The following is a 20,525-nucleotide window of genomic DNA, read 5'->3' as shown; positions in this document are numbered from 1 at the left end:
ATCCTGCCAAAACACACTAGGAACTCAGCCTCGCTCCCGCTACATCTGTTCCAGCAGGAACTTACGCTTCTAACTGGTACCCGGACCCATACTCAAACGGTAGAGCCAGGAACCACACTCATAGAACAGTGCTGGGAGACATCTCAAAGGGTAAAGGCAGCTACTGGCAACCCTGCCAACCCGCACTCCATGCCCAAGACCAACGTGGTGGAAAGAGAACATTGGCCCATGAAAGCTGTCCTCCCCCCTCTACATGCACAGCACGGCATGTGCTCATGTCCACCAACACACACACACACACACAAACACACACATACACACACAAACACACACACACATACACATACACAAACACACACACACACACACAAACACACACACACACACACAAACACACACAAACATACACACAGACACACACACACACATACACACAAACACACACACATACACAAACACACACACACATACACAAACACACACACACAAACACACACACACACATACACAAACACACACACACATACACACACAAACATACACACACACACACAAACACACACATACACACACAAACACACACACACATACACATACACAAACACACACACACACACACAAACACACACACATACACAAACACACACACACACATACACAAACACACACACACATACACACACAAACATACACACAGACACACACACAAACACACACACAGAATGCAAAACAGTAGAACAAATGTGTCAAAGCATACACAAGACACTCACTTTGCAATTGGTGCTGCTATAACTGGCTACCACGTGAGGAGAAAAAAAAGATAGACCAACATCTCACATTGTTCAGTAGACAAACTCAGGCAGGACTGAAAATCCAAACGTGCGAACTGTAGACACCCCCAAAATATTTAAATATATTCTTGGAGCCTGTATTTGTGTAACATTGAGCGAGGGACCAGGGACGATGCTACTGCACTGGGGAGACACAAGCTAAAATGTAATCGCCCCCTATTAGACCAATGGCAGAAAAACCAGAATTTTCACCTAAGTCCAAACTGGTGAGGTCAATGAGCCTATGGGGCTTGCTTACAGAGCACAGGTGAGGGGTTTCTGACAGGGGCATGGATGGCCCCCCAAAACAGCCACAGTGTATTAAAAGCCTCACCTCTTCATGGATGACAACCTCGTGGAGGTTACAGCACGAAACCCTGCCTTTAATTAATCTTCCAATTCTTTTTATTTTTTATTTTTCTGAGACAGGGTCAGGGTTACAGTTAGGTCTCTCTGTGTAGCCCTGGCTGTCCTACACTTGCTTTGTAGACCAGGCTGGCCTCGAACTCACAGCAATCCTCCTGCCTCTGCCTCCCGGGTGCTGGGATTAAAGGCGTGCACCACCACCGCCCGGCTGATCTTCCAATTCTTATATACTGTAGCATCTCCTGAGTCCACCTGTAGCTGGAGGAGAGAGTCAGGGCCCTGGGGACTATCAACAAACCCACGACGTCACCACAGGCCTGCCACGTGGCAGTTCCATTCTAGTTGCCGTAACTTGGAGCAAAGTCCAAAATGGCATCTAGTTGTGCCCAGAGGAGAAAACAAGCTGTGAATAGCACACGTCAGAGGGAGCCTAGAAGCTGTAAAAGACAGAACACACGCTTCTGAGTAGACCATATTACACGGCAAGACATGCCATAATGTAATCGGGGCAGCAAGACCCCTCGGTAGCTGACTGCACTTGCCACCAAGCCTGATGACCCAAGTTTCATCTCAGGGACCGATGGGCTATTCTCTGACTTCCACACTTGTGCCGCCGTGGCAAGCCTGTGTTGCTCCCACACACACAAATAGCTTTAACACATGTGTATGTACTGTGTGTGTGTGTGTGTGTGTGTGTGTGTGTGTGTGTGTGAGAGAGAGAGAGAGAGAGAGAGAGAGAGAGATGCACGCTAGGAGGCTATTGCTCAGAGTTAGAATATTTGCCTAGCATGCTTGAGGTCCTGTGTCTGATTCCAAGTACAAAAAAGGAAAAGAAAAGAGCAAGAGAAAAAAAGAAAAAAAAAACTGCCACAAATTGAAATAAAGATATCTATTTTTTTTCATCATGAGACCAATAGGTTTTTTTCTAATGTTTAAAAAAAAAAATCTAGCAATTTCAAAAAAAGAAAACACAAAACAAAAAAAAAGCCAAGGGGGGATGGGGGGAGAAACTGGACAAAAAATAGAAAATTTGCAAGAAGGAAAGGTATTTGTGAAAATAAGCTGTTGTAGAAATTGATGACAGATGCTTGGATTACTATATCTTCTGAGCTACTCAGTCATACCTATTATGAAAAAAATAACTGGAGCAAAGTAGTAAGGGTGTGTAAGATCAAAATAACTTTTACACACATATATAGAGTATTTACAGAATATATTACGTAAAAATACACATAAGTGCTGATAACAATTTAACTTCAAACACATGAACCAAAAACGGACAGAGAAAAGCATGAACTAATCACCTCCTGCCCCTACAACCAAGCGACAAAAGAACCTGTACAGTCTCCTGGGCGGTGGAGGCGCACGCCTTTGACCCCAGCACTCGGGAGGCAGAGGCAGGCGGATCGCTGTGAGTTCGAGGCCAGCCTGGTCTACAGAGCGAGTCCAGGACAGCCAGGGCTACACAGAGAGACCCTGTCTTGAAAAACTAACCAAGCTACCAACCAACCAACTAAACAAAAACTTCAAGGTCATATAATATATATATATATATATAAATATATATATAAATATATGCTTAATATATATAAATATATGCTTAATATATATAAATATATGCTTAATATATCACAATATAATAATTAATATAATAAATTAGAGAATATAATAAATTAGAGAACGCATCGTTTTTATGTAATTAGAAGTGACACTTACGAAAAGTGGTTATGTCATAAGCCAGAAAGCATTTTCGACTTGACCACTATCCGGAGACGTTATCTGAAACCGAAAACACATTTCAATATGACTCCTGGATCAAAGAAAGCAAAAATAAACAAACAAACAAATAAATAAATTAAAAATTATAAATTTGATTTGAACAACAATTTCTAAAAAAAAAAAAAAAGAAAAACCTCTACATACCGAAGGCTGTAGATATTTACAGTAACGAAAGCTGAAAATGAAAGAGCTGAACGCCAAGCTAACCGCAGACCCCGCCGGCCCGCGGAGAGCGGGGACTCAGCCACGGTCGCCCATCACCCGCCCAAGCGCCCACGGGTCCCCAAAACTCGGAGTCCCCGGCGCCACAGAACCTTAGTGGAAACCAACCGGAAGCGTCCGCGAAGACTTCCCGCTATAAAGACCCAACGGACGCGGGGCGCTAGGGAAAAGAGGAGGAAGGAGAAAAAAAAAAAAAAAAGAGAGAGAGAGAAAGAAACCTTCAAGGACCACGGCCACTTCCGGTCCTCTTGGCCTAACCTACTGCGCATGCTCAGCGTCACCCGGCAAGCCAGCGGAAGTCCGCCGTCAGGAACCGGAAGAACAGCTCTAGAGTTGTCTGTCCCGCACGGCGGAGGACTAGGTAACCAGGCCAGATGTCACAGAATGAGATAAGTAACTGCCACGTGCGGTGGTGGCAGCGCACGCCTGTAACCCCAGCGCTCGGGAGGCAGAGGCAGGCGGGTCGCTGTGAGTTCGAGGCCAGCCTGGTCTACAGAGCGAGTCCAGGGCAGCCAGGGCCACACAGAGAAACCCTGTCTCGAAAAACAAAACAGAAAAGACATAAAAAGGCTTACAACACACGCACAGGTTCCCGGGCTCGATTCCATGTATGAGCTTTATTTGTATACAACTTAGTCGTTTTTATTGTCCTCATAGAGTTGAGCACGGGGCACCATTATAAAGTTTAACAATATTTTCCCCGCCGGGTGTGGCGAAGCTCGCCTTTCAGTGCAAGCATCAGGCTGATCGCTGTGATGTCACTGCAAAGCCATTTGCGTTATAGAGCCCGTTGCAGGTTAGCCTAGAGTAGAGTGACGCCCAGACTTAATACATGAATAAATAAATACTTGAGTTTTTTTTTTCCCCTCCCCACTACGCGTTAACAGCACCCTTTACCCACTCGGGAGCACAACCACTCGTTCACAATTCTTCCTAAATCTGTTAAGTTTTAATAACTAATATTCTTTTTTTTTTTAATGCCACTTAAATTGATCATATGAATCCTATACTGTGGCTCACCAAAAAGGAAGGCAAAAACCGGCACCCTGAACATTCCTACATTGCGTTCCAACGCCCAGAAACGTCCAGACACCGGGTGTGGTCCTCCTGAGATCATTTAAGCAACTTTGTTCCAGGACACCAGTGCCACGCAGTTTCCGTTCCTAGACTACATTTCCCAGAAACACTTGCGACCCCCCCCACAACTTCCGGCGCTAACCTACTCTGAGGACAGTGATCCCCTACCATGGAGCGCGGGGCTTGTGCCCAGGATGTGAGCCCTGCAAGTTGTGGTAGCTTCGGTCCGGTTTTGTATCTGTGTCTAGGGAACTCGCTCACGCAATCCCAAATGGGAAGCCAGCTCCTCGGCCTGCCCGAGGCGGTGCCCTGGCGGGAATCCCGGAGGGGCGCCATTTTCCCCGCCAGCTCCCGTCGCGGACTACATTTCCCAGAAACGTCCGCGAACTCAAGGCAGCCCCTTCTTTTGCTCGCGGGACCCCTCTTCGTCCTGGGACGGGAAAGTGCATGGTGAGCGGCCTAGGCCCTTGTTAAGGCTCCGCAAGTGCGGCCCTAGGGTCTGAAGGGAAATAACCGGTCAGCATCTAAGGTGTCAGGTCAGTGGGAGTTGGTCTGAGCTGTAGCGAGGTCTGGGCTGTGAGTTAAGTGTGACCTTAAGTGACCCCAGGGCTCCGCGTGTGTGTGTGTGTGTGTGTGTGTGTGTGTGTGTGTGTGTGTGTGTGTGTGTGTGTGTTTGTTTGTGTTTGTGTGTTTGTGCGCGCGCGGGTGTGATTTTTTTTTTTTAGGTTTCTCTGGTGAACCCACGCAGAGCTGTGTGTGTGTGTATAAGTTTGCACATTTTCATTATTATTGTGTGTGTGTGGCTGGGGACTGTGCAGCGGTGTGTGTAGGTGTGATCGCATCCCCTTGTGTGTTTGGACAGATTGTGTGTAACGGTATAGCTTTTGCGTGAAAATCAGCAATTATGCTTCCGTGACTCTTAACTTTAGGGGGGAAGGGCCTGTCTGCCTGCCTACTATGTGCATTGTGTGCCTGTGACACTGGGAGGTTGTTTGAGTGTGGTTGTGTAACGTCATGTGATGCAGTGAGTTATGGTTGGAAGTCGGCGTGCTACTGTCAGGCTGACGATGAGTGTGACTTAGTAGCTGTTGCTGGCTGGCAACTTACCGCGTGGCTCTGCAGTGAGTGTGCTACTGTGACCACTTTTGTGTGTTATTGTACTCAAGGGTTCCATAAACATGTGGATGTGCCTCTGCCTCCTCGGGGTGGCTGTGGGATTGTGACCGTGTGACTGTTTGCTGACGTGCTGTTGTTTGGGGAGGGTGTGCCTGTGAGGGTGTACGTGGTCCCTTCGGTGGGCGAGTGGCTGAGTGGCTGCAGCTGCCCGCGGGGACTCTGGGTCTCTTCCCTTAGAGCCCCCGGTGAGACGGAACGGGTTCCAGCCTTAGACAGCATAGGCCTCACTCCTCCGCCGCCTGTAGACACTGTCGTGACAACCTAGAGTCCTCCCTGGGTGACCGGTGTGGCCCCAGGGTTGACCTTTTCTTTAAAGGCTCAGCACTTCATGGCTCCTTTTTCCTTCCCCAGCTCCGCTCCGCCAGAGGTACCCAGGGGAGAAAAGAGGAATGGCTGTGGAGCGAGGCAAACATAAGGTGCAGTGGAGTTTCCCTTTCCTTCTCGCTGGTCTTTCTTAACACAGGTGACCCCGTTCTTCAAAGTTTCCGGTCCGGAAAATGGTGGGGAACTCAGATGTGGATCTTAAACGTGGTCATTTCAGAGATTTGGGGAAACGGGGGTGGGGGGGGGTGGGGGGGTGGGGCAGTTCAGTCTCCGCCGCACAAACATAACCTGCGTTGTTTGATCCGTTTCTTTCTCATGATATTTTCAAGGACGGGGGCCTTACAGCGTTAACCATTTCATATAATTGGACTAAATATTGTGCGTGGCAGCCGTTTGCTTTGTTTAGTGATTTGAGGCAGGCTGGTCGCAAACTCGCCACGTAGCGGAGGATGACTTCCTGCCTCTTCTGCCTTCTCTTCCCTGAGCGCTGTAGTTACGTGTGTGGATCACCATACTTTTATTTTATTTTTATTTTTATTTTTTGAGACAGGGTTTCTCTGTGTAGCCTTGGCTGTCCTGGACTCACTTTGTAGACCAGGCTGGCCTCGAACTCACAGCGACCCGCCTGCCTCTGCCTCCCGAGTGCTGGGATTGAAGGCGTGCGCCACCACGCCCGGCTGTGTTTGGATTTTAATCTCCAAAATCAAGTGCGAAGAACTGAACCACAGCCAGGCATAGCGCCGCACGCCTCTTGTCCCAGCCCCGCGGATCTCTGCGAGTTTGTAACCAGCCTGGTTTGCACGGTAAGTTCCGGGTCATCTACGCCGACGTAATGAACTTGTCTGGCCTCCGGAAGGGGCTAATACTACCTGGAAAGCAGGTTAAGGCTGCAAGCTCCACTCCCTCGCGTGTGAGCACCGCGTTGGTCTTCCACTACGTCGCTTTTCTGTTTTTGGGGGGTTTTCGTTTGTTTGGTTTGTTTTTTGAGACAGGGTCTCTCTGTGTAGCCTTGGCTGTCCTGGAGTCGCTTTGTAGACCAGGCTGGCCTCGAACTCACAGCGACCCGCCTGCCTCTGCCTCCCGAGTGCTGGGGTTAAAGGCGTGCGCCACTGCGCCCGGCCTTACCACACTTTAAAAAGGATTTACTTTTATTCAGTGTGTGTGCGGCACCGCATATGTGAGTGCTCGTGGGGGCCGGAAGCGGGGGTTAGATGAACTGGAACTGGAGGTGTAGAAGGTTGTGAGGCACCGTGCGCGAGCTGGGAGCCAAGCCTGGGTCTTCTACAAGAGCAGGAAACGCTCCCGACCTCCGAGCTATCACTCAACGCCCATTTTTGAGTTGTTTCGTTCTGTTGGTTGTGTTTAGTTCTGGGGCAGAGTCTCGCTGTGTAACCCAGGCTGACTTCAAAGTCAAACGCAGTATTTTCTACCTTCCTAATGCTGCAACCCTTTAATACAGTTCCTTGCCTGGGCGTGGTGGTGGCGCACACCTTTAATCCCAGCACTCGGGAGGCAGAGGCAGGGGGATCGCTGTGAGTTCCAGGCCAGCCTGGTCTACAAAGCGAGTCTAGTACAGCCAGGACTACAATCCTGTCTCAAACAAACCCCACCGAAACCAACTGCCAGGCCGATTTCTGTGAGCTTTAGGCTAGCCTCTGGTCTGCGTAGGGAGCACTGCACAGTGAGATTGTCTAATTTAAAAAATTTTTAAAAAGCCAGAGTCTTATTACGGATAACTGTAGTTTGGACGTCGTTTTTCCCATTTTTTAATTTTTATCGAAGGGTGGTTTTTTATATTTTTACAGGTGCCCTGGCATGCTTCCCCGAGGACCCAGCATGGGAGGGGATGGCCGGGCCCTAGGCTACCGACGTCCCAATTCACAGTGTGGCTTTTACTAGTTAGACCCTCATCAGCGGCTGATAAGCGTCGCCCTCCCGTCTTCTAACCTCCGGCCCTTTGGTGTTGGGTAGACTCTAAGGATAGAATGATGGGTCATGACGCAGGGATAAAGTGACGCGCAGGGGCGGGCCGCGTGGGTCGCGTGGCCGAGCGCTTGCCCAGCCTATCTGAAGCCCTGGGGGTTCAATTCTTCAGCCCCGTACGGAGCAGCCGCCGCGGTGCGCTCCTGTGGCGTTTCCAGCGCTTGGGAGTTAGAGGCAGAAAAGACTGGAAGTCCAAGGTCACCGTTGGCTACACAGTCTGGCTCAGCACATAGTGCGCCTGTAGGCAGGGTTTCCGCAGGCGGAGGGACGTCACCGCACCCGGAAGTCCTCCTCTGCCTGCTGCCCGCCTCCCCCGGCCCCCAAAGATCCTCCCCCGCCTTCTGTAGCTGGAGATTGACTTTGCTCGTACCGCGGTTCACGTAAGCAGGATCACAGGATGCCTGCGCGCTTCTTGGTTCCTCGATACTGCGGGACTCACCCACGTGGCTGTGTGTCGTCGAGAGTGGTCCATTACTACTGGCCTTTAAAGTTTATTGTAAGAAGTCAAACGAGATGGCACCCGTAATCTCAGTACAGGAGACGCTGAGGCAGCGGGCGTGTGAATTCCGAAGCCTGTGGTGCGGAGAAGACCCAGCCTCAAAAAACTAACACCCCGTCCCCACTGTGGACTCTAGCAGAGCTCGGTCCATCATTGTCATTTGAGCTGTGATTGTGAACAGGGCACTGCAGGGTGGCCTGCCTGTTGTCAGTGTATCCCCAGGAGTGAAGTTGCTGGCCCGTAACCCACGCATGCATTCCACTTGAGTGGATGTGGGCGTCCGTCCCACGGTGGTTGGACCAGCCTTCGTGGGTGAATGTCCGCATCGCGACAGGCAGCCTCTCTAGAGATAAACGAAATCGTTCATGAGCAAACAGCTGGGCAAAATGCTGCACACCTTTAATCCTAGTAGTCAGGAGGCAGAGGCAGACCGGTCTCTGTGAGTTCAAGGCCAGCCTGGGCTACCTCGTGAGACCCGGTCTCAGGCAAGAATAAATAAATGCCGTGTCACATAAAGTATAGGAAAGTGGAGACAGCTTTATCCGACCGCTGTAAGCATTCATTATAAGACTGCATGGTGTCTAGGATATTTCTTTCTGTCCCCAGTCTCGCTTTCTGAGAAACACCCCCACATCCACCTTCCCCACCCCCTCACCCCCCAAACCCTGCCTCTAGGGGAACAGGCTCGAGTAAGCCCGGCCGTACCCAACAGTGCTTGACAGCGCGGCTGGGGTCCTACCTCCCTGACTTTTTCCATGTGAGGTACAGTGTTGTTAGTGCTTGTAGCCCCAGCGACTCGGGGGCCGCAGTGCCTTTCCCTGTGCTGACATCGGTGGCTGATAGGAGTTCCTGCCACGATCCTAGTCCTTGATGCCTCTCATGCCAGGCAGCTGTGTCATTTAAAAATTTAAAAAAAATATTTTATTTATTACATATACACACCAGAAGAGGGCGCCAGATCTCACTGTAGATGGTTGTGAGCCACCATGTGGTTGCTGGGAACTGAACTCAGGACCTCTGGAAGAGCAGCCAGTGCTCTTAACCTCTGAGCCATCTCTCCAGCCCTAGTGCCCGTCATTTTCAAGCAACATTAATATTTTCTTTCTTTTAAAGATTTATTTATTTTTTATTATGTATACAGTGCTCTGCCTGCATGTACACCTGCAGGCCAGAAGAGGGCGCCAGATCTCACTATAGATGGCTGTGAGCCACCATGTGGGTGCTGGGAATTGAACTCAGGACCTTTGGAAGAGCAGACAGTGCTCTTAACCACTGAGCCATCTCTCCAGCCCCCAGCATGAATATTTTCACTCAGCACGTAACCGATCACCGTCTCGTGTCCTTTTCCTGGGCTCTGTGGTGGGGAAGTGATGGCCCGGGGAGTAAGAGTGGAGTATTACAGAGCAGTCCTGTCCTGCCGGGCTGCGCTGGCAGCTGTGTGAGTCACCTAGCTGGCAAACGACAAAGCCAGTGTCATGTCTACAGACCCGAGCGTTCCACTGAGAGAGGGCGGCCGCGGGGTTGGTAGTTCCAAGTGCTGAACAGTTTCCCAGCTTCCTGGCACTGGGCACCGTTGCCACCGGCTATGCTGGGCCTCTGAGACTCTTGTGGCGTTGATGAAACACGTTGAAGTCCAGCAGGCCATGCCGACTTCTATACGAAACACCAGTTTTATTTATCTCGGAACTAGGATGAGTGTTTCTGGTACGTTTGGTCAGTGAGTGTGAGCTGTTGAGGTTGTACAGTCAGAATCAAAGCACTTGGCCCCCAGGAAAATAATTTGTATTAATAAGAAATTTTTCTGGCGTTGGGTTGAGCAGGGCCGTAGGCACACGCTCTACCAGTGAGCTGACGCCCCGGCCCTGCTCTTTTGGGACTTGATCACACGGCATAGCTAAGGCTGGTCTTGAACTCACTGTGCAGCCTGGGCCCTCGTGTCTCACTCTCCAGGGTTCTGGGATCACAGTCGTGCGCCACCATGCCTGGATGCCTGTCATCTGTTTCTGAATGAACGGAGACCTCAGAGGCGCTGGTTCTTAGTAGCATCCCTGTAAAGGACTCCTTTGCCCAATCCCACAACACAAGCAAGCCCCAGAGGCTCGGGAGTCCTTTGTATGCTACACATCTCGCGCGCGCGTGTGTGTGTGTGTTGTTCCAGACATCGTTGGTGTTCAGCGACGTGTCTCTGGACTTCTCTCAGGAAGAGTGGGAGTGCCTGGGCCCTGCGCAGAGGGACTTGTACAGAGACGTCATGTTGGAGAACTACCGCCACCTGCTGTCAGTGGGTAAGAGCGCCTGTGCCGGCGGGGCAGCGTCCTCTGAGGCTCTGCTGCTTCCGCAGGGACTCCTCGGCCGCTCCTCTGGCTGCCCTCCTGCCCTCCCTGCTCCTTGTTTGCAAACAGATGCTTTCAGCTGGGCTCAAAGAGAAGCCTGGGAAGCAGGCAGCTCCAGAGGGCCAGGGCCGAAGCGTCGTCCTCGTCTTCGGCCGCTCCTGTCCAGGCACCTCTTGCGTGGTGACGGACGGAGGCATGGGATCTGCTTCCCGCAGCAGCGTAATCATATTCTGTATCTTTTCTCGCAAGCAGGTCCTCCCATCCCCAAGCCTCAGGTGATCTCTCTGTTGGAGCAAGGCAAAGAGCCCTGGATGATCGGCAAAGAGCTTACAAGAGGCCTGTGCTCCGGTAAGTGAGACGCACTGAGTGGGGCAGTGCTAACTGGCTGGGGTAACTGCCGGGGTAACTGGCTGGGGTAACTGCCGGGTTAACTGTCTGGGTTAGCTGCAGGGGTAACTGCAGGGGTAACTGGCTGGGGTAGCTGCAGGGGTGACTGGCTGGGGTAGCTGCAGGGGTGACTGGCTGGGGTAACTGCAGGGGTGACTGGCTGGGGTAACTGCAGGGGTGACTGGCTGGGGTAGCTGCAGGGGTGACTGGCTGGGGTAGCTGCAGGGGTGACTGGCTGGGGTAGCTGCAGGGGTGACTGGCTGGGGTAGCTGCAGGGGTGACTGGCTGGGGTAGCTGCAGGGGTGACTGGCTGGGGTAGCTGCAGGGGTGACTGCAGGGGTAGCTGCAGGGGTGACTGGCCGGGGTAACTGCAGGGGTGACTGGCCGGGGTGACTGGCCGGGGTAGCTGCCGGGGTGACTGGCCGGGGTAGCTGCCGGGGTGACTGGCTGGGGTAGCTGCAGGGGTGACTGGCCGGGGTAGCTGCCGGGGTGACTGGCTGGGGCAGCTGCAGGGGTGACTGGCTGGGGTAGCTGCAGGGGTGACTGGCTGGGGTAACTGCAGGGGTAACTGCAGGGGTGACTGGCTGGGGTAACTGCAGGGGTGACTGGCCGGGGTAGCTGCCGGGGTGACTGGCCGGGGTAGCTGCCGGGGTGACTGGCTGGGGTAGCTGCAGGGGTGACTGGCCGGGGTAGCTGCCGGGGTGACTGGCCGGGGTAGCTGCAGGGGTGACTGGCCGGGGTAGCTGCCGGGGTGACTGGCCGGGGTAGCTGCAGGGGTGACTGGCCGGGGTAGCTGCCGGGGTGACTGGCTGGGGTAGCTGCAGGGGTGACTGGCTGGGGTAGCTGCAGGGGTGACTGGCTGGGGTAGCTGCAGGGGTGACTGGCTGGGGTAGCTGCAGGGGTGACTGGCTGGGGTAGCTGCAGGGGTAACTGCAGGGGTGACTGGCTGGGGTAACTGCAGGGGTAGCTGTAAGGAATATACAGTAAAGCCTCGTCTCCGGGGACATGTCTTTAATCCCAGTGCTTGGGAGGCAGAGGATCTCAGACTTAAAGCCCAGCAGGGCTAGAGTGAGACCCCGTCTCAAAGCAAACAAAATAAACAAAACACCAAATTTATTATTTTTTATGCCACAAAATATCCAGGAATTTGCCATTTTTTTTTCATGTTTTGTGCTGGGTGCTCCTTTTTTTTTTTTTAAATTAAAAAAATTTTTTTTATTACACTAAATTCCCCAGACCCCTCTGACTTACATCCATATTTAAGAATCATTGTTGGGTTAGCCAGGCAGTGGTGGCGCTCGCCTTTACTCCCAGCACTCGGGAGGCAGAGGCAGGAGGATTGCTGTGAGTTCGAGGCCACCCTGGTCTACAAAGTGAGTCCAGGACAGCCAGGGCTACACAGAGAGACCCTGTCTCAAAACAGAGAGTCACTGTTGGTAACTTGTGTCCACTGTGGTCTCTCTGCTTTCGCGTTTTATCTTGTTAACTTCAGTGCTTTGCGCGTGTCTCGTGTTAGGCGGGTCAGGGCTGTGCGGCTCACCTCCGAGACTGCACGCTCCCTTTAGCGTCTCCGTTTCCCCGGCTGAGCGCTGAGGTTTTTCCAAGTGAGAGAGGGAAAGGGCGTTTGCTGTCTGTTTCCCTTCAGCTCTGGAGTCGATGTGTGAGAGCAAGCTGTTGTCGCTGAAGAAGGAAGTGTACGAGATGGGGTCGTGCCCGCGGGCCCTGCTGGGGCTCGCCACGCCCGGCCTGGAGTACGCCAGCTTCAGGGATGTTCTGGAAGGTGGGAGCCAGTTTCAGAGCGGACAGTTAAGCCAGGAATCGCTCACGGGCGAACACGCGCCCGCCTCCCTTGCACAGACTTTCTTTTCCCCGCGTCAAGTGATTAGCACGGATGAGAGGCCCTACGAGTGCAGAAAGTGCAGGAAGGTGTTTACCCAGAGCTCCCAGTTCCTCCAGCACCAGAGGGCTCACGCTGGCGAGAAGTCCCACGAGTGCAAGCAGTGCGGGAAGTTCTTCAGCTGCGGCTCGCACGTCACCCGGCACCTCAAAATCCACACCGGCGAGAAGCCCTTCGCGTGCAAGGAGTGCGGGAAGACCTTCAGCTGCAGCTCCTACCTGTCGCAGCACCAGCGCATCCACACGGGCAAGAAGCCGTACGCGTGCAAGGCCTGCGGCAAGGCCTTCAGCTACTGCTCCAACCTCATCGACCACCAGCGCATCCACACCGGGGAGAAGCCGTACGCGTGCAAAGTGTGCGGCAAGGCCTTCACCAAGAGCTCCCAACTCTTCCAGCACGTGCGCGTGCACACGGGGGAGAAGCCGTACGAGTGCAAGGAGTGCGGCAAGGCCTTCACCCAGAGCTCGAAGCTCGTCCAGCACCAGAGGACGCACACCGGGGAGAAGCCGTACGGCTGCGGGGAGTGCGGCAAGGCCTTCAGCAGCGGCTCGGCGCTGACCAACCACCAGAGGATCCACAGCGGGGAGAAGCCGTACTGCTGCGGGGAGTGCGGCAAGGCCTTCACCCAGAGCTCGCAGCTCCGCCAGCACCAGAGGATCCACGCCGGCGAGAAGCCCTTCGAGTGCCTGGAGTGTGGGAAAGCCTTCACGCAGAACTCACAGCTCTTCCAACACCAGAGAGTCCACTCCGACGAGAAGCCGTACGAATGCAGGAAGTGCGGCAAGGCCTTCAACAAATGCTCCAATCTGACCCGCCACCTGCGGATCCACAGCGAGGACAAGCCGGGCAGCTAACACTGTAGGACGGCGGTCAGCGACGGCTCCGACCTCGGGCCCCGCCAGGCAAGTCGTGCCGATGAGTAAGAAAAAGTCATGTCGGAGAGTTGCTTTCTCTGACATTGACGTCTGCGTTCTCCTCTGACTGCAGTTGGCTAGGTTATGAGGCCCCCCCCCCCCCCCCCCCCCGCCCGCAGGTGGGAGCGCCCGCAGGTGTGAGCGCCCGCAGGTGGGAGCGCCTGCAAGTGTTCTCCTCTCACACACCAGTGCTGGGGATTATTAATTTTCCCCCCATTGCTTGTGAATTTGTCATACTTTTATATTTGTTGATATTTTTAGGGCCGTCTTCTGTTTCCTAACCCGTGGTTTTTTTTTTGATGCTCGTTCTAGTATCACTGTTTTGATTGTGTACTCTTTAATGATTTTAAATTCCTTGTGGAATTTCAATGTTGTATTTGAGGCCGTGTCAGTATTATTAGCATGTTTCATGACCTTATTTTTGTATTTTACTGTAAGTGGGGAAAAAAAATGAGAAAACTAGAAAATCTAATTGGAGACATTGTGATTGAGAGCATGACTGCTCTGGCGAGAGATCGTGTTCAGACGCCTCCGAGGGCGGAGTGATCTGGTGTGACTGCAGCCACAGCGTTGACCCCAGGAGGCAGGGGCCAGCCTGGGACAGAGCAATTGTCAGGTAAAGACAGCTTAGGTCCAGGCGTGGTGGTGCACGGCGCCTTTAACCCAGCCCTCGGGCGCCAGAGGCATCAGGCCTCTGAGTCCAGTTTGCTTGAGAGTGAGTGAGAGGCCGTGCAGTGGGGCTGAGTGTGGGGCGGTTCAGTTTGTAGGGATTCAGTGGCAGTTTTATCGGGACAGGCTCACGGGGACAGGCTGAGGAGAGGACAAAGCCAGACACTAGTGACGACAGAACGAGCCACAGAGTGTGCAGCAGCGAAAAGATCAGGACAGATTCCGAGAGTTGAGGCCAAGGAGAAGCCAGGTGGAGTCAGTGAGCTGGGGGCGGGGGAGTGAACAGAACAGCTGAGCTGAGCCGGGCAGAGCCCATGCAGCAGTGAGTCTCAGAGGCTGAACGCATTCTAGGCCTGGGTTAGATTGTGCTGGGGCTGGAAGCGTCCAGGACTACATTAGCAGACGGGGGCAGTGAGCCTTAGACATGACAGTTGAATCAGGTGAATAAAAGTTAACTTAACAGTTTGAAGCTCAGCTGGACGTGGTGGCACACGCGCCTTTAATCCCAGCACTCGGGAGGCAGAGGCAGGCGGATCGCTGTGAGTTCGAGGCCAGCCTGGTCTACAAAGTGAGTCCAGGACAACCAAGGCTACACAGAGAGACCCTGTCTCAGAAAAAGCCAAAATGAACTGTGATTATATTGACTGCAGACGAGGCCTGTCACACGGATAGAGCCTGTCCTGCTGGGCTGCGCTGTCCACAGATGTGTGGGCATGGTATTTGTGTTCCTCATCTGTGTTATCATGCTTAAAAAAAATCATCATCATCATTTTTCCAGCAAATACAGATTCTAATTTTAATGACTTACTTAATATCTTTTAAATGCCTATTATTCAAAAAAAATGTTTTTTTAATGCTGAATTTATTCATGTTTTATTTTTCTCCTTGTATATGCTCTTTTCTTCTTTTTATTAACTCTAATCCTACTGTCATGCCAGAAAGGTAATTTAGGAAAGTGTTATTTTTCCATTTTTAAACAAATATATATATGTTATCAGTAGTTGTGCGTTTCTTATTTTACGTATGCAGCCGTATATGCATTGGTTCACTGTGAGAGCCCATGAGTTCATATACATGAAGAACAGGGATCTATTCCTCGCGTACAGCATGGGCTTAATAAAAAGGCCTCTGTGTTGTCATCACATACTAAGTTTTGTAATTTATCATTTGTGGAGAGCGTGTGTGCTGGGCGGGGGTGGAGTGGGGTGCTGGGGTGGGGAGGGGGGCCGCGGGGGATAGAATCCAGGGTTCTGTGTGCCTAGGCAAGCACTGTCGCTGAGCTGGGGGCCAGCCCCTCACCGGGGAGTTCTAGGCTAACGCGTTACTGCTGGCCCACTTCTCCCGACCTCGGGAAGTTACTTTTAACTGCCATTTATCTTCAGCTTCATTGAATCACAAGTGGGCAGAGGATGTGCGTGGATTGTCTTTATCTTTCTTAAGCATTTTGATAACAGTCCGAATTAATGGCCAAGTGACCCAAAATTGAATGTGTTTTGTTTTTCAAGGCAGGGTTTCTCTGCGTAGTCCTGGCTGTCCCCATGTAACCCAGGCTGGTTTTGAACTCAGAGATCTGTTGACTCTATTTCTTAGCAATTAAACTTTATTATGTAACCCAACTAGCTTATAAAAGAAGGAAAAAGGTTAAAGGGACGAAAGAGTGAACCTTCCGGTAGCCGTTCCACGGGACGGATCCTTAGGTGTCTCTCTGGCAGGCGTGCTGATCCAGCTTGTCCGCTGCTCCTGCACCCTCTCCCTGCAGCCGACTTTGTTTTTCTCTCTTCCCCAACTCCCTCAGTCACGTGGGGAGGACCGGCTCCTTCTCCCGGTGAGGGTCCATTAGAAAGACAATAGACCAGGTGGGGTTCCCAGGTCTGCTTCCAGAATTCCAAACCCAGGATGGCTCCACTCAGTCTGTCACAAGCTATTCATGGGGAGCCCAAGGGTAAAGCCCACCAAGACTGCTCCCACTTGTGACAAAGCTTACTCCTTCCCACACATCCCCCTTCTCTTTAAAAAAAATCAAGAACTATAAACACACATATACATATATACATAATCATCAGGTATCAAGTACATAACCAAGTCCTTTTATACTAGTTAACCTGAGAAAAAATATTTCACTATTTTACCAAAGAGAGTCCCTTTTTTTTTTTTTTTTTTTTTTTTTTTTTTTTTTTTGTGAGAAATTTCAATTATCTATTCTATAAAGGTGTTTTTATATTCTAAACTAAGCTTCTAGTAACACTGTGGCTATCTAGTCCTTCAAATCCATCGAGATCCAAGAAGGAAATCTATCTAAATAAAGGATGTGCTGGCAGGAACTTCTCAAGTTGCATAGGACAGAGAGAGCAGACTGCCTGGATATTCACCGAAGTCTCTCCTTCATTGGGGCAATCAGTCTTCAGCCTTATCGGCCCAAAACATCTCAACAAACTGCTTTTTTGAGCAGGAAATCCGACGGTCGGTCTATCTAGTCCTCTTCAAAGCTGGACAGTCCAACTTTCCAGCATCACTGTTGATCATTGCAAGGCAGTCGCCTGTCATCAGCAGTAGAGATAAGAGCATTTTCTCGTCCAGTGACATTCGTCACCTGCGTCTCGTGAAAGCCCCCATCTTCAGTGATGCAATGGAGAAGCGGCCAGGAGTAGATGTCTCTCTGTCAGGAAAGCCTCATCTTTAAATGCCATATTCTGTGGATCTCTGAAGAGTTTGAAAACCAACTCTATCTATTCCTACAGTTAGCTACTTCCTTTGGAGACATATACAAGAAATTAAACAAACCTGTTCTATGACAATAGTAAGTTAGTATTTAGTAGATTTTTTCGTAACTAAATATCAACTTTTATCCCCAATCTTCCTGAACAGTTTTTCCTAAGACATTAGTGGTACATGAATAATACATTAAATAAACATTGAATAAAATGAACTTAAGTTTCTAACATACATATATAATATTTGTCAACAATAACATACAATACATAAGGCAAAAATGAAAGACAATATACAATTTAAATTTTTATCAATGAAGCAAAAGTTTGAAGTCTTAAATTTCCATCAATCAAAAGTCTTAAATTTTCTTCATCTACAATACCAATGTAAGATTTTGAAGTTAGTAGATTCAATAATCTACTTTTAGTCTACAAACATGTGTCTCCCTTCCTTCCCCCCTTTTCCTTAATATTAAAAGGGATAGAAAGTAAGAGAGAAAGAAAGATAGAGAAGAACCAACCCCCAAATGAACGTTTATTAATTGTACTAACTCACCCGTTAGGCAAAGATGAGCATTGGTAACCCACCAAAAACACCCACTCTACCTATTGGGAATGGGGGGCGTCGTGTTTCAAAATTACTTTATGTGTTTTGGAGAAAAATTTTTTTTTGGGTACCCTAGAAAAATAATAATATTGGCCAAGTTGTTGGAAAAGCTAGCTGTTTTTGTCTAGTCTTTTTGGGATCGATCTTTGGCTAGCCGATTTATGTTATATGTATGTAAATTTGGGAAGAAGCAGTAGTGGCAGTGGCAGAAGTTCGATCTTTAATTGTCCTGTTTTTTGCTCTGAAAGTAAACAGACTTTTGAAATCATTAATATGGATGTTAGTACATGTATAATTTTTCAAGGAAACATCAGTTGAGGCACCTTGCTCAAGATGCCAGAGGCATGCTTGAGGTTAAATCACCCATGCTGTGCTTTGTCTACAGCCTTGTCCTGCTTTTTGCAAATACAGGGCTCTACCTGCATATACACCAACAGGACAGAAGAGGGCATTAGTTTCCAAGCTGTAAGAAACAATGTCAAGTTGTTAAGGACCAGGTAGCTCTTAAGACTCACTTGCTATATGGTCAGATCTAATCTTTATAAGTTTAGTTGGTAGCCATATTTTTTTATTTCTTGTGGAAACATATGCATACCCACGACCCCATCTCAAAACTACCGCAGGTTTCCATTTCATACTTGACAAGTCCTTGTAGAATATTGGTTGACCCAATTTCAGTTCTTTCTATCACCCAATGTCTCTCCGCAGCTGACGTCCCTTCATCATTCACATTAAGAAAATTTAGAGTCAACAAAGCATTATTTAATCGGTCCCGGGGTGTCTTTACCCTTCCCTTTTGTTAATAAGCATTTCTTTTAAGGTACGATTAGCTCTTTCCACAACTGCTTGTCCTGTGGGGTTGTGAGGTATACCAGTAACATGTTTTATATTATAATACATAAAGAAGTTTTTCATCTTAAGGGACACATATGCAGGAGCATTGTCAGTCTTAATTTGTGCAGGTATTCCCATAAATGCCATTATTTCCAGCAAATGAGTAATCACACAGTCAGCCCTTTCAGAACTTAAGGCAGTTGCCCACTGAAAACCTGAATATGTATCAATGGTATGATGCACATACCTCATTTTTTCAAATTTTGCAAAATGAAACACATCTATCTGCCAAATTTTGTTCCTTTTGTTACCTCTAGGGTTAATTCCCACAGGTAATGGTAGTTGACTATATAAGGAACATGAAGGACACTTATTAATTATTTTTGGCTTGTTGCCAAGTGATAGAGAATCTTTTTTCAACCCCTTACCATTGACATGATGTTTTTATGAAATTTTGAGGCTTCGAATACATTACCTATTAATAATTTGTCGATCTCTTCATTTTTTTGTGCCAATGGGCCTGGTAAACCTGTATGGGATCGAATATGAGTAATATACAAGGGATAATTTTGCTTCTGATGACCTGTTGCAGTTCTATAAATAAGGTAGTCAATTTGTGTTATCAGGAGTAAATTCAGCAGTTTTATATGCAAAACAACTCTTTCAGTATTGAGAGTCAGTAATTATATTAAGAGATTCAGGAAAATCTAACAATACCATAAGGATTGCATATAATTTGATTTTTGAACTGAGGTAAATGGGCTTTTAATCACCTTGGTCATTTTTCAGACTTATAACCAACCATACCTGATTTATTTGCGTCAGTGAAAAAGGTGGGTGCCCCTGAGATTGGTGACCTCTTTACAATATTGGAAGGATCCAATTAGTTTTTTTATAAACTGTATACGTTTGCTTTTTGGGTATCTATTGTTAATGTCTCCCAAATAGTTACTACAAGCTTTTGCCAATCTTCATTAATTACCCATAAAGACATAATCTCAGAATCAGTAAGAGGCACTACAATTTCCGTCGGGTCCATCCCTGACAGTTGGCGCAATCTTATTCTTCCCTTTGTAATCAATTCAGAAATTTTTCTATGTATGTTTTCAATTTTTTGCTTGTTTATTTGCCAGAAATATCCATTCTATGATCTGTCTTCCTTTGTAAGAAGCCCAGTTGGAGAATGTTTCGAAGGCAAAATAACCAGAATGCAACCAAGTTCAGGATCGATTTATCCACATATGCCTTTTGAAGTTTTTGCTCCACCAGAATTAACTCCTTTTCTGCCTCAGCGGTCAGACATCTAGGACTGTTTAAATCCGAATCCCCTTGTAAAGTTTGGAACAAGTTACTTAGCTCATAGGTAGCTAACCCAATTGTAGGCCTTAACCAGTTAATATCTCCCAATAATCTTTGAAAGTCATTAAGAGTTTGCAATTGATCTCTACGGATCTGTACCTTTTGTGGTCGAATTTTTTGTTCACTTATTTTATAGCCTAAATAGGTAATAGAATCTCTCTTTGTATTTTTTCCACAGCAATCTGTAATCCCCAGCATGGTAGAATTTTTGTGCTTCCTGAAACATTTTTTTACAACACTAGGATCAGAATCAGCTAGCAGAATATCATCCATGTAATGGTATATGATAGATTGAGGAAATTGCTTACGAATTATTTTAAAGGTTGTGCACAAAATACTGGCATAAAGTTGGGCTATTCAACATTTGTGGAAGTACCTTCCAATGATATCTCTTCATTGGAGAATTACTGTTCAGAGTAGGTACTGAGAAAGCAAACCTTTCCCTGTCCTTCTCATGTAAAGGTATGGTGAAAAAAAATCTTTTAAATCAATTGTAATTATATGCCAAGACCTAGGTAGCAAGGAAGGCAAAGGAATTCCAGGTTGAAGTGAGCCCATGGG

The 20,525-nt window shown here is 48.9% G+C and overlaps 1 protein-coding gene across 1 annotated transcript; it reads left to right on the top strand.

Annotated features, from left to right (window-relative positions):
• Positions 1 to 4,503: 4,503 nt before the first annotated feature.
• On the top strand, positions 4,504 to 13,727 carry LOC127203266 (zinc finger protein 383-like). Its single transcript, XM_051162057.1, has 5 exons — positions 4,504 to 4,724; positions 5,802 to 5,866; positions 10,415 to 10,541; positions 10,842 to 10,937; positions 12,622 to 13,727. The coding sequence occupies exons 2-5, from the start codon at positions 5,840 to 5,842 to the stop codon at positions 13,725 to 13,727; spliced, it is 1,356 nt and encodes a 451-aa protein (XP_051018014.1). The 5' UTR covers positions 4,504 to 4,724; positions 5,802 to 5,839.
• The last annotated feature ends 6,798 nt before the right edge of the window (positions 13,728 to 20,525 follow it).

The sequence above is a fragment of the Acomys russatus genome, chromosome 19, assembly GCF_903995435.1.
Source record: "Acomys russatus chromosome 19, mAcoRus1.1, whole genome shotgun sequence".
Classification (NCBI taxonomy): Eukaryota; Metazoa; Chordata; class Mammalia; order Rodentia; family Muridae; genus Acomys; species Acomys russatus.
This window is presented reverse-complemented; position numbering and strand designations above follow the sequence as displayed.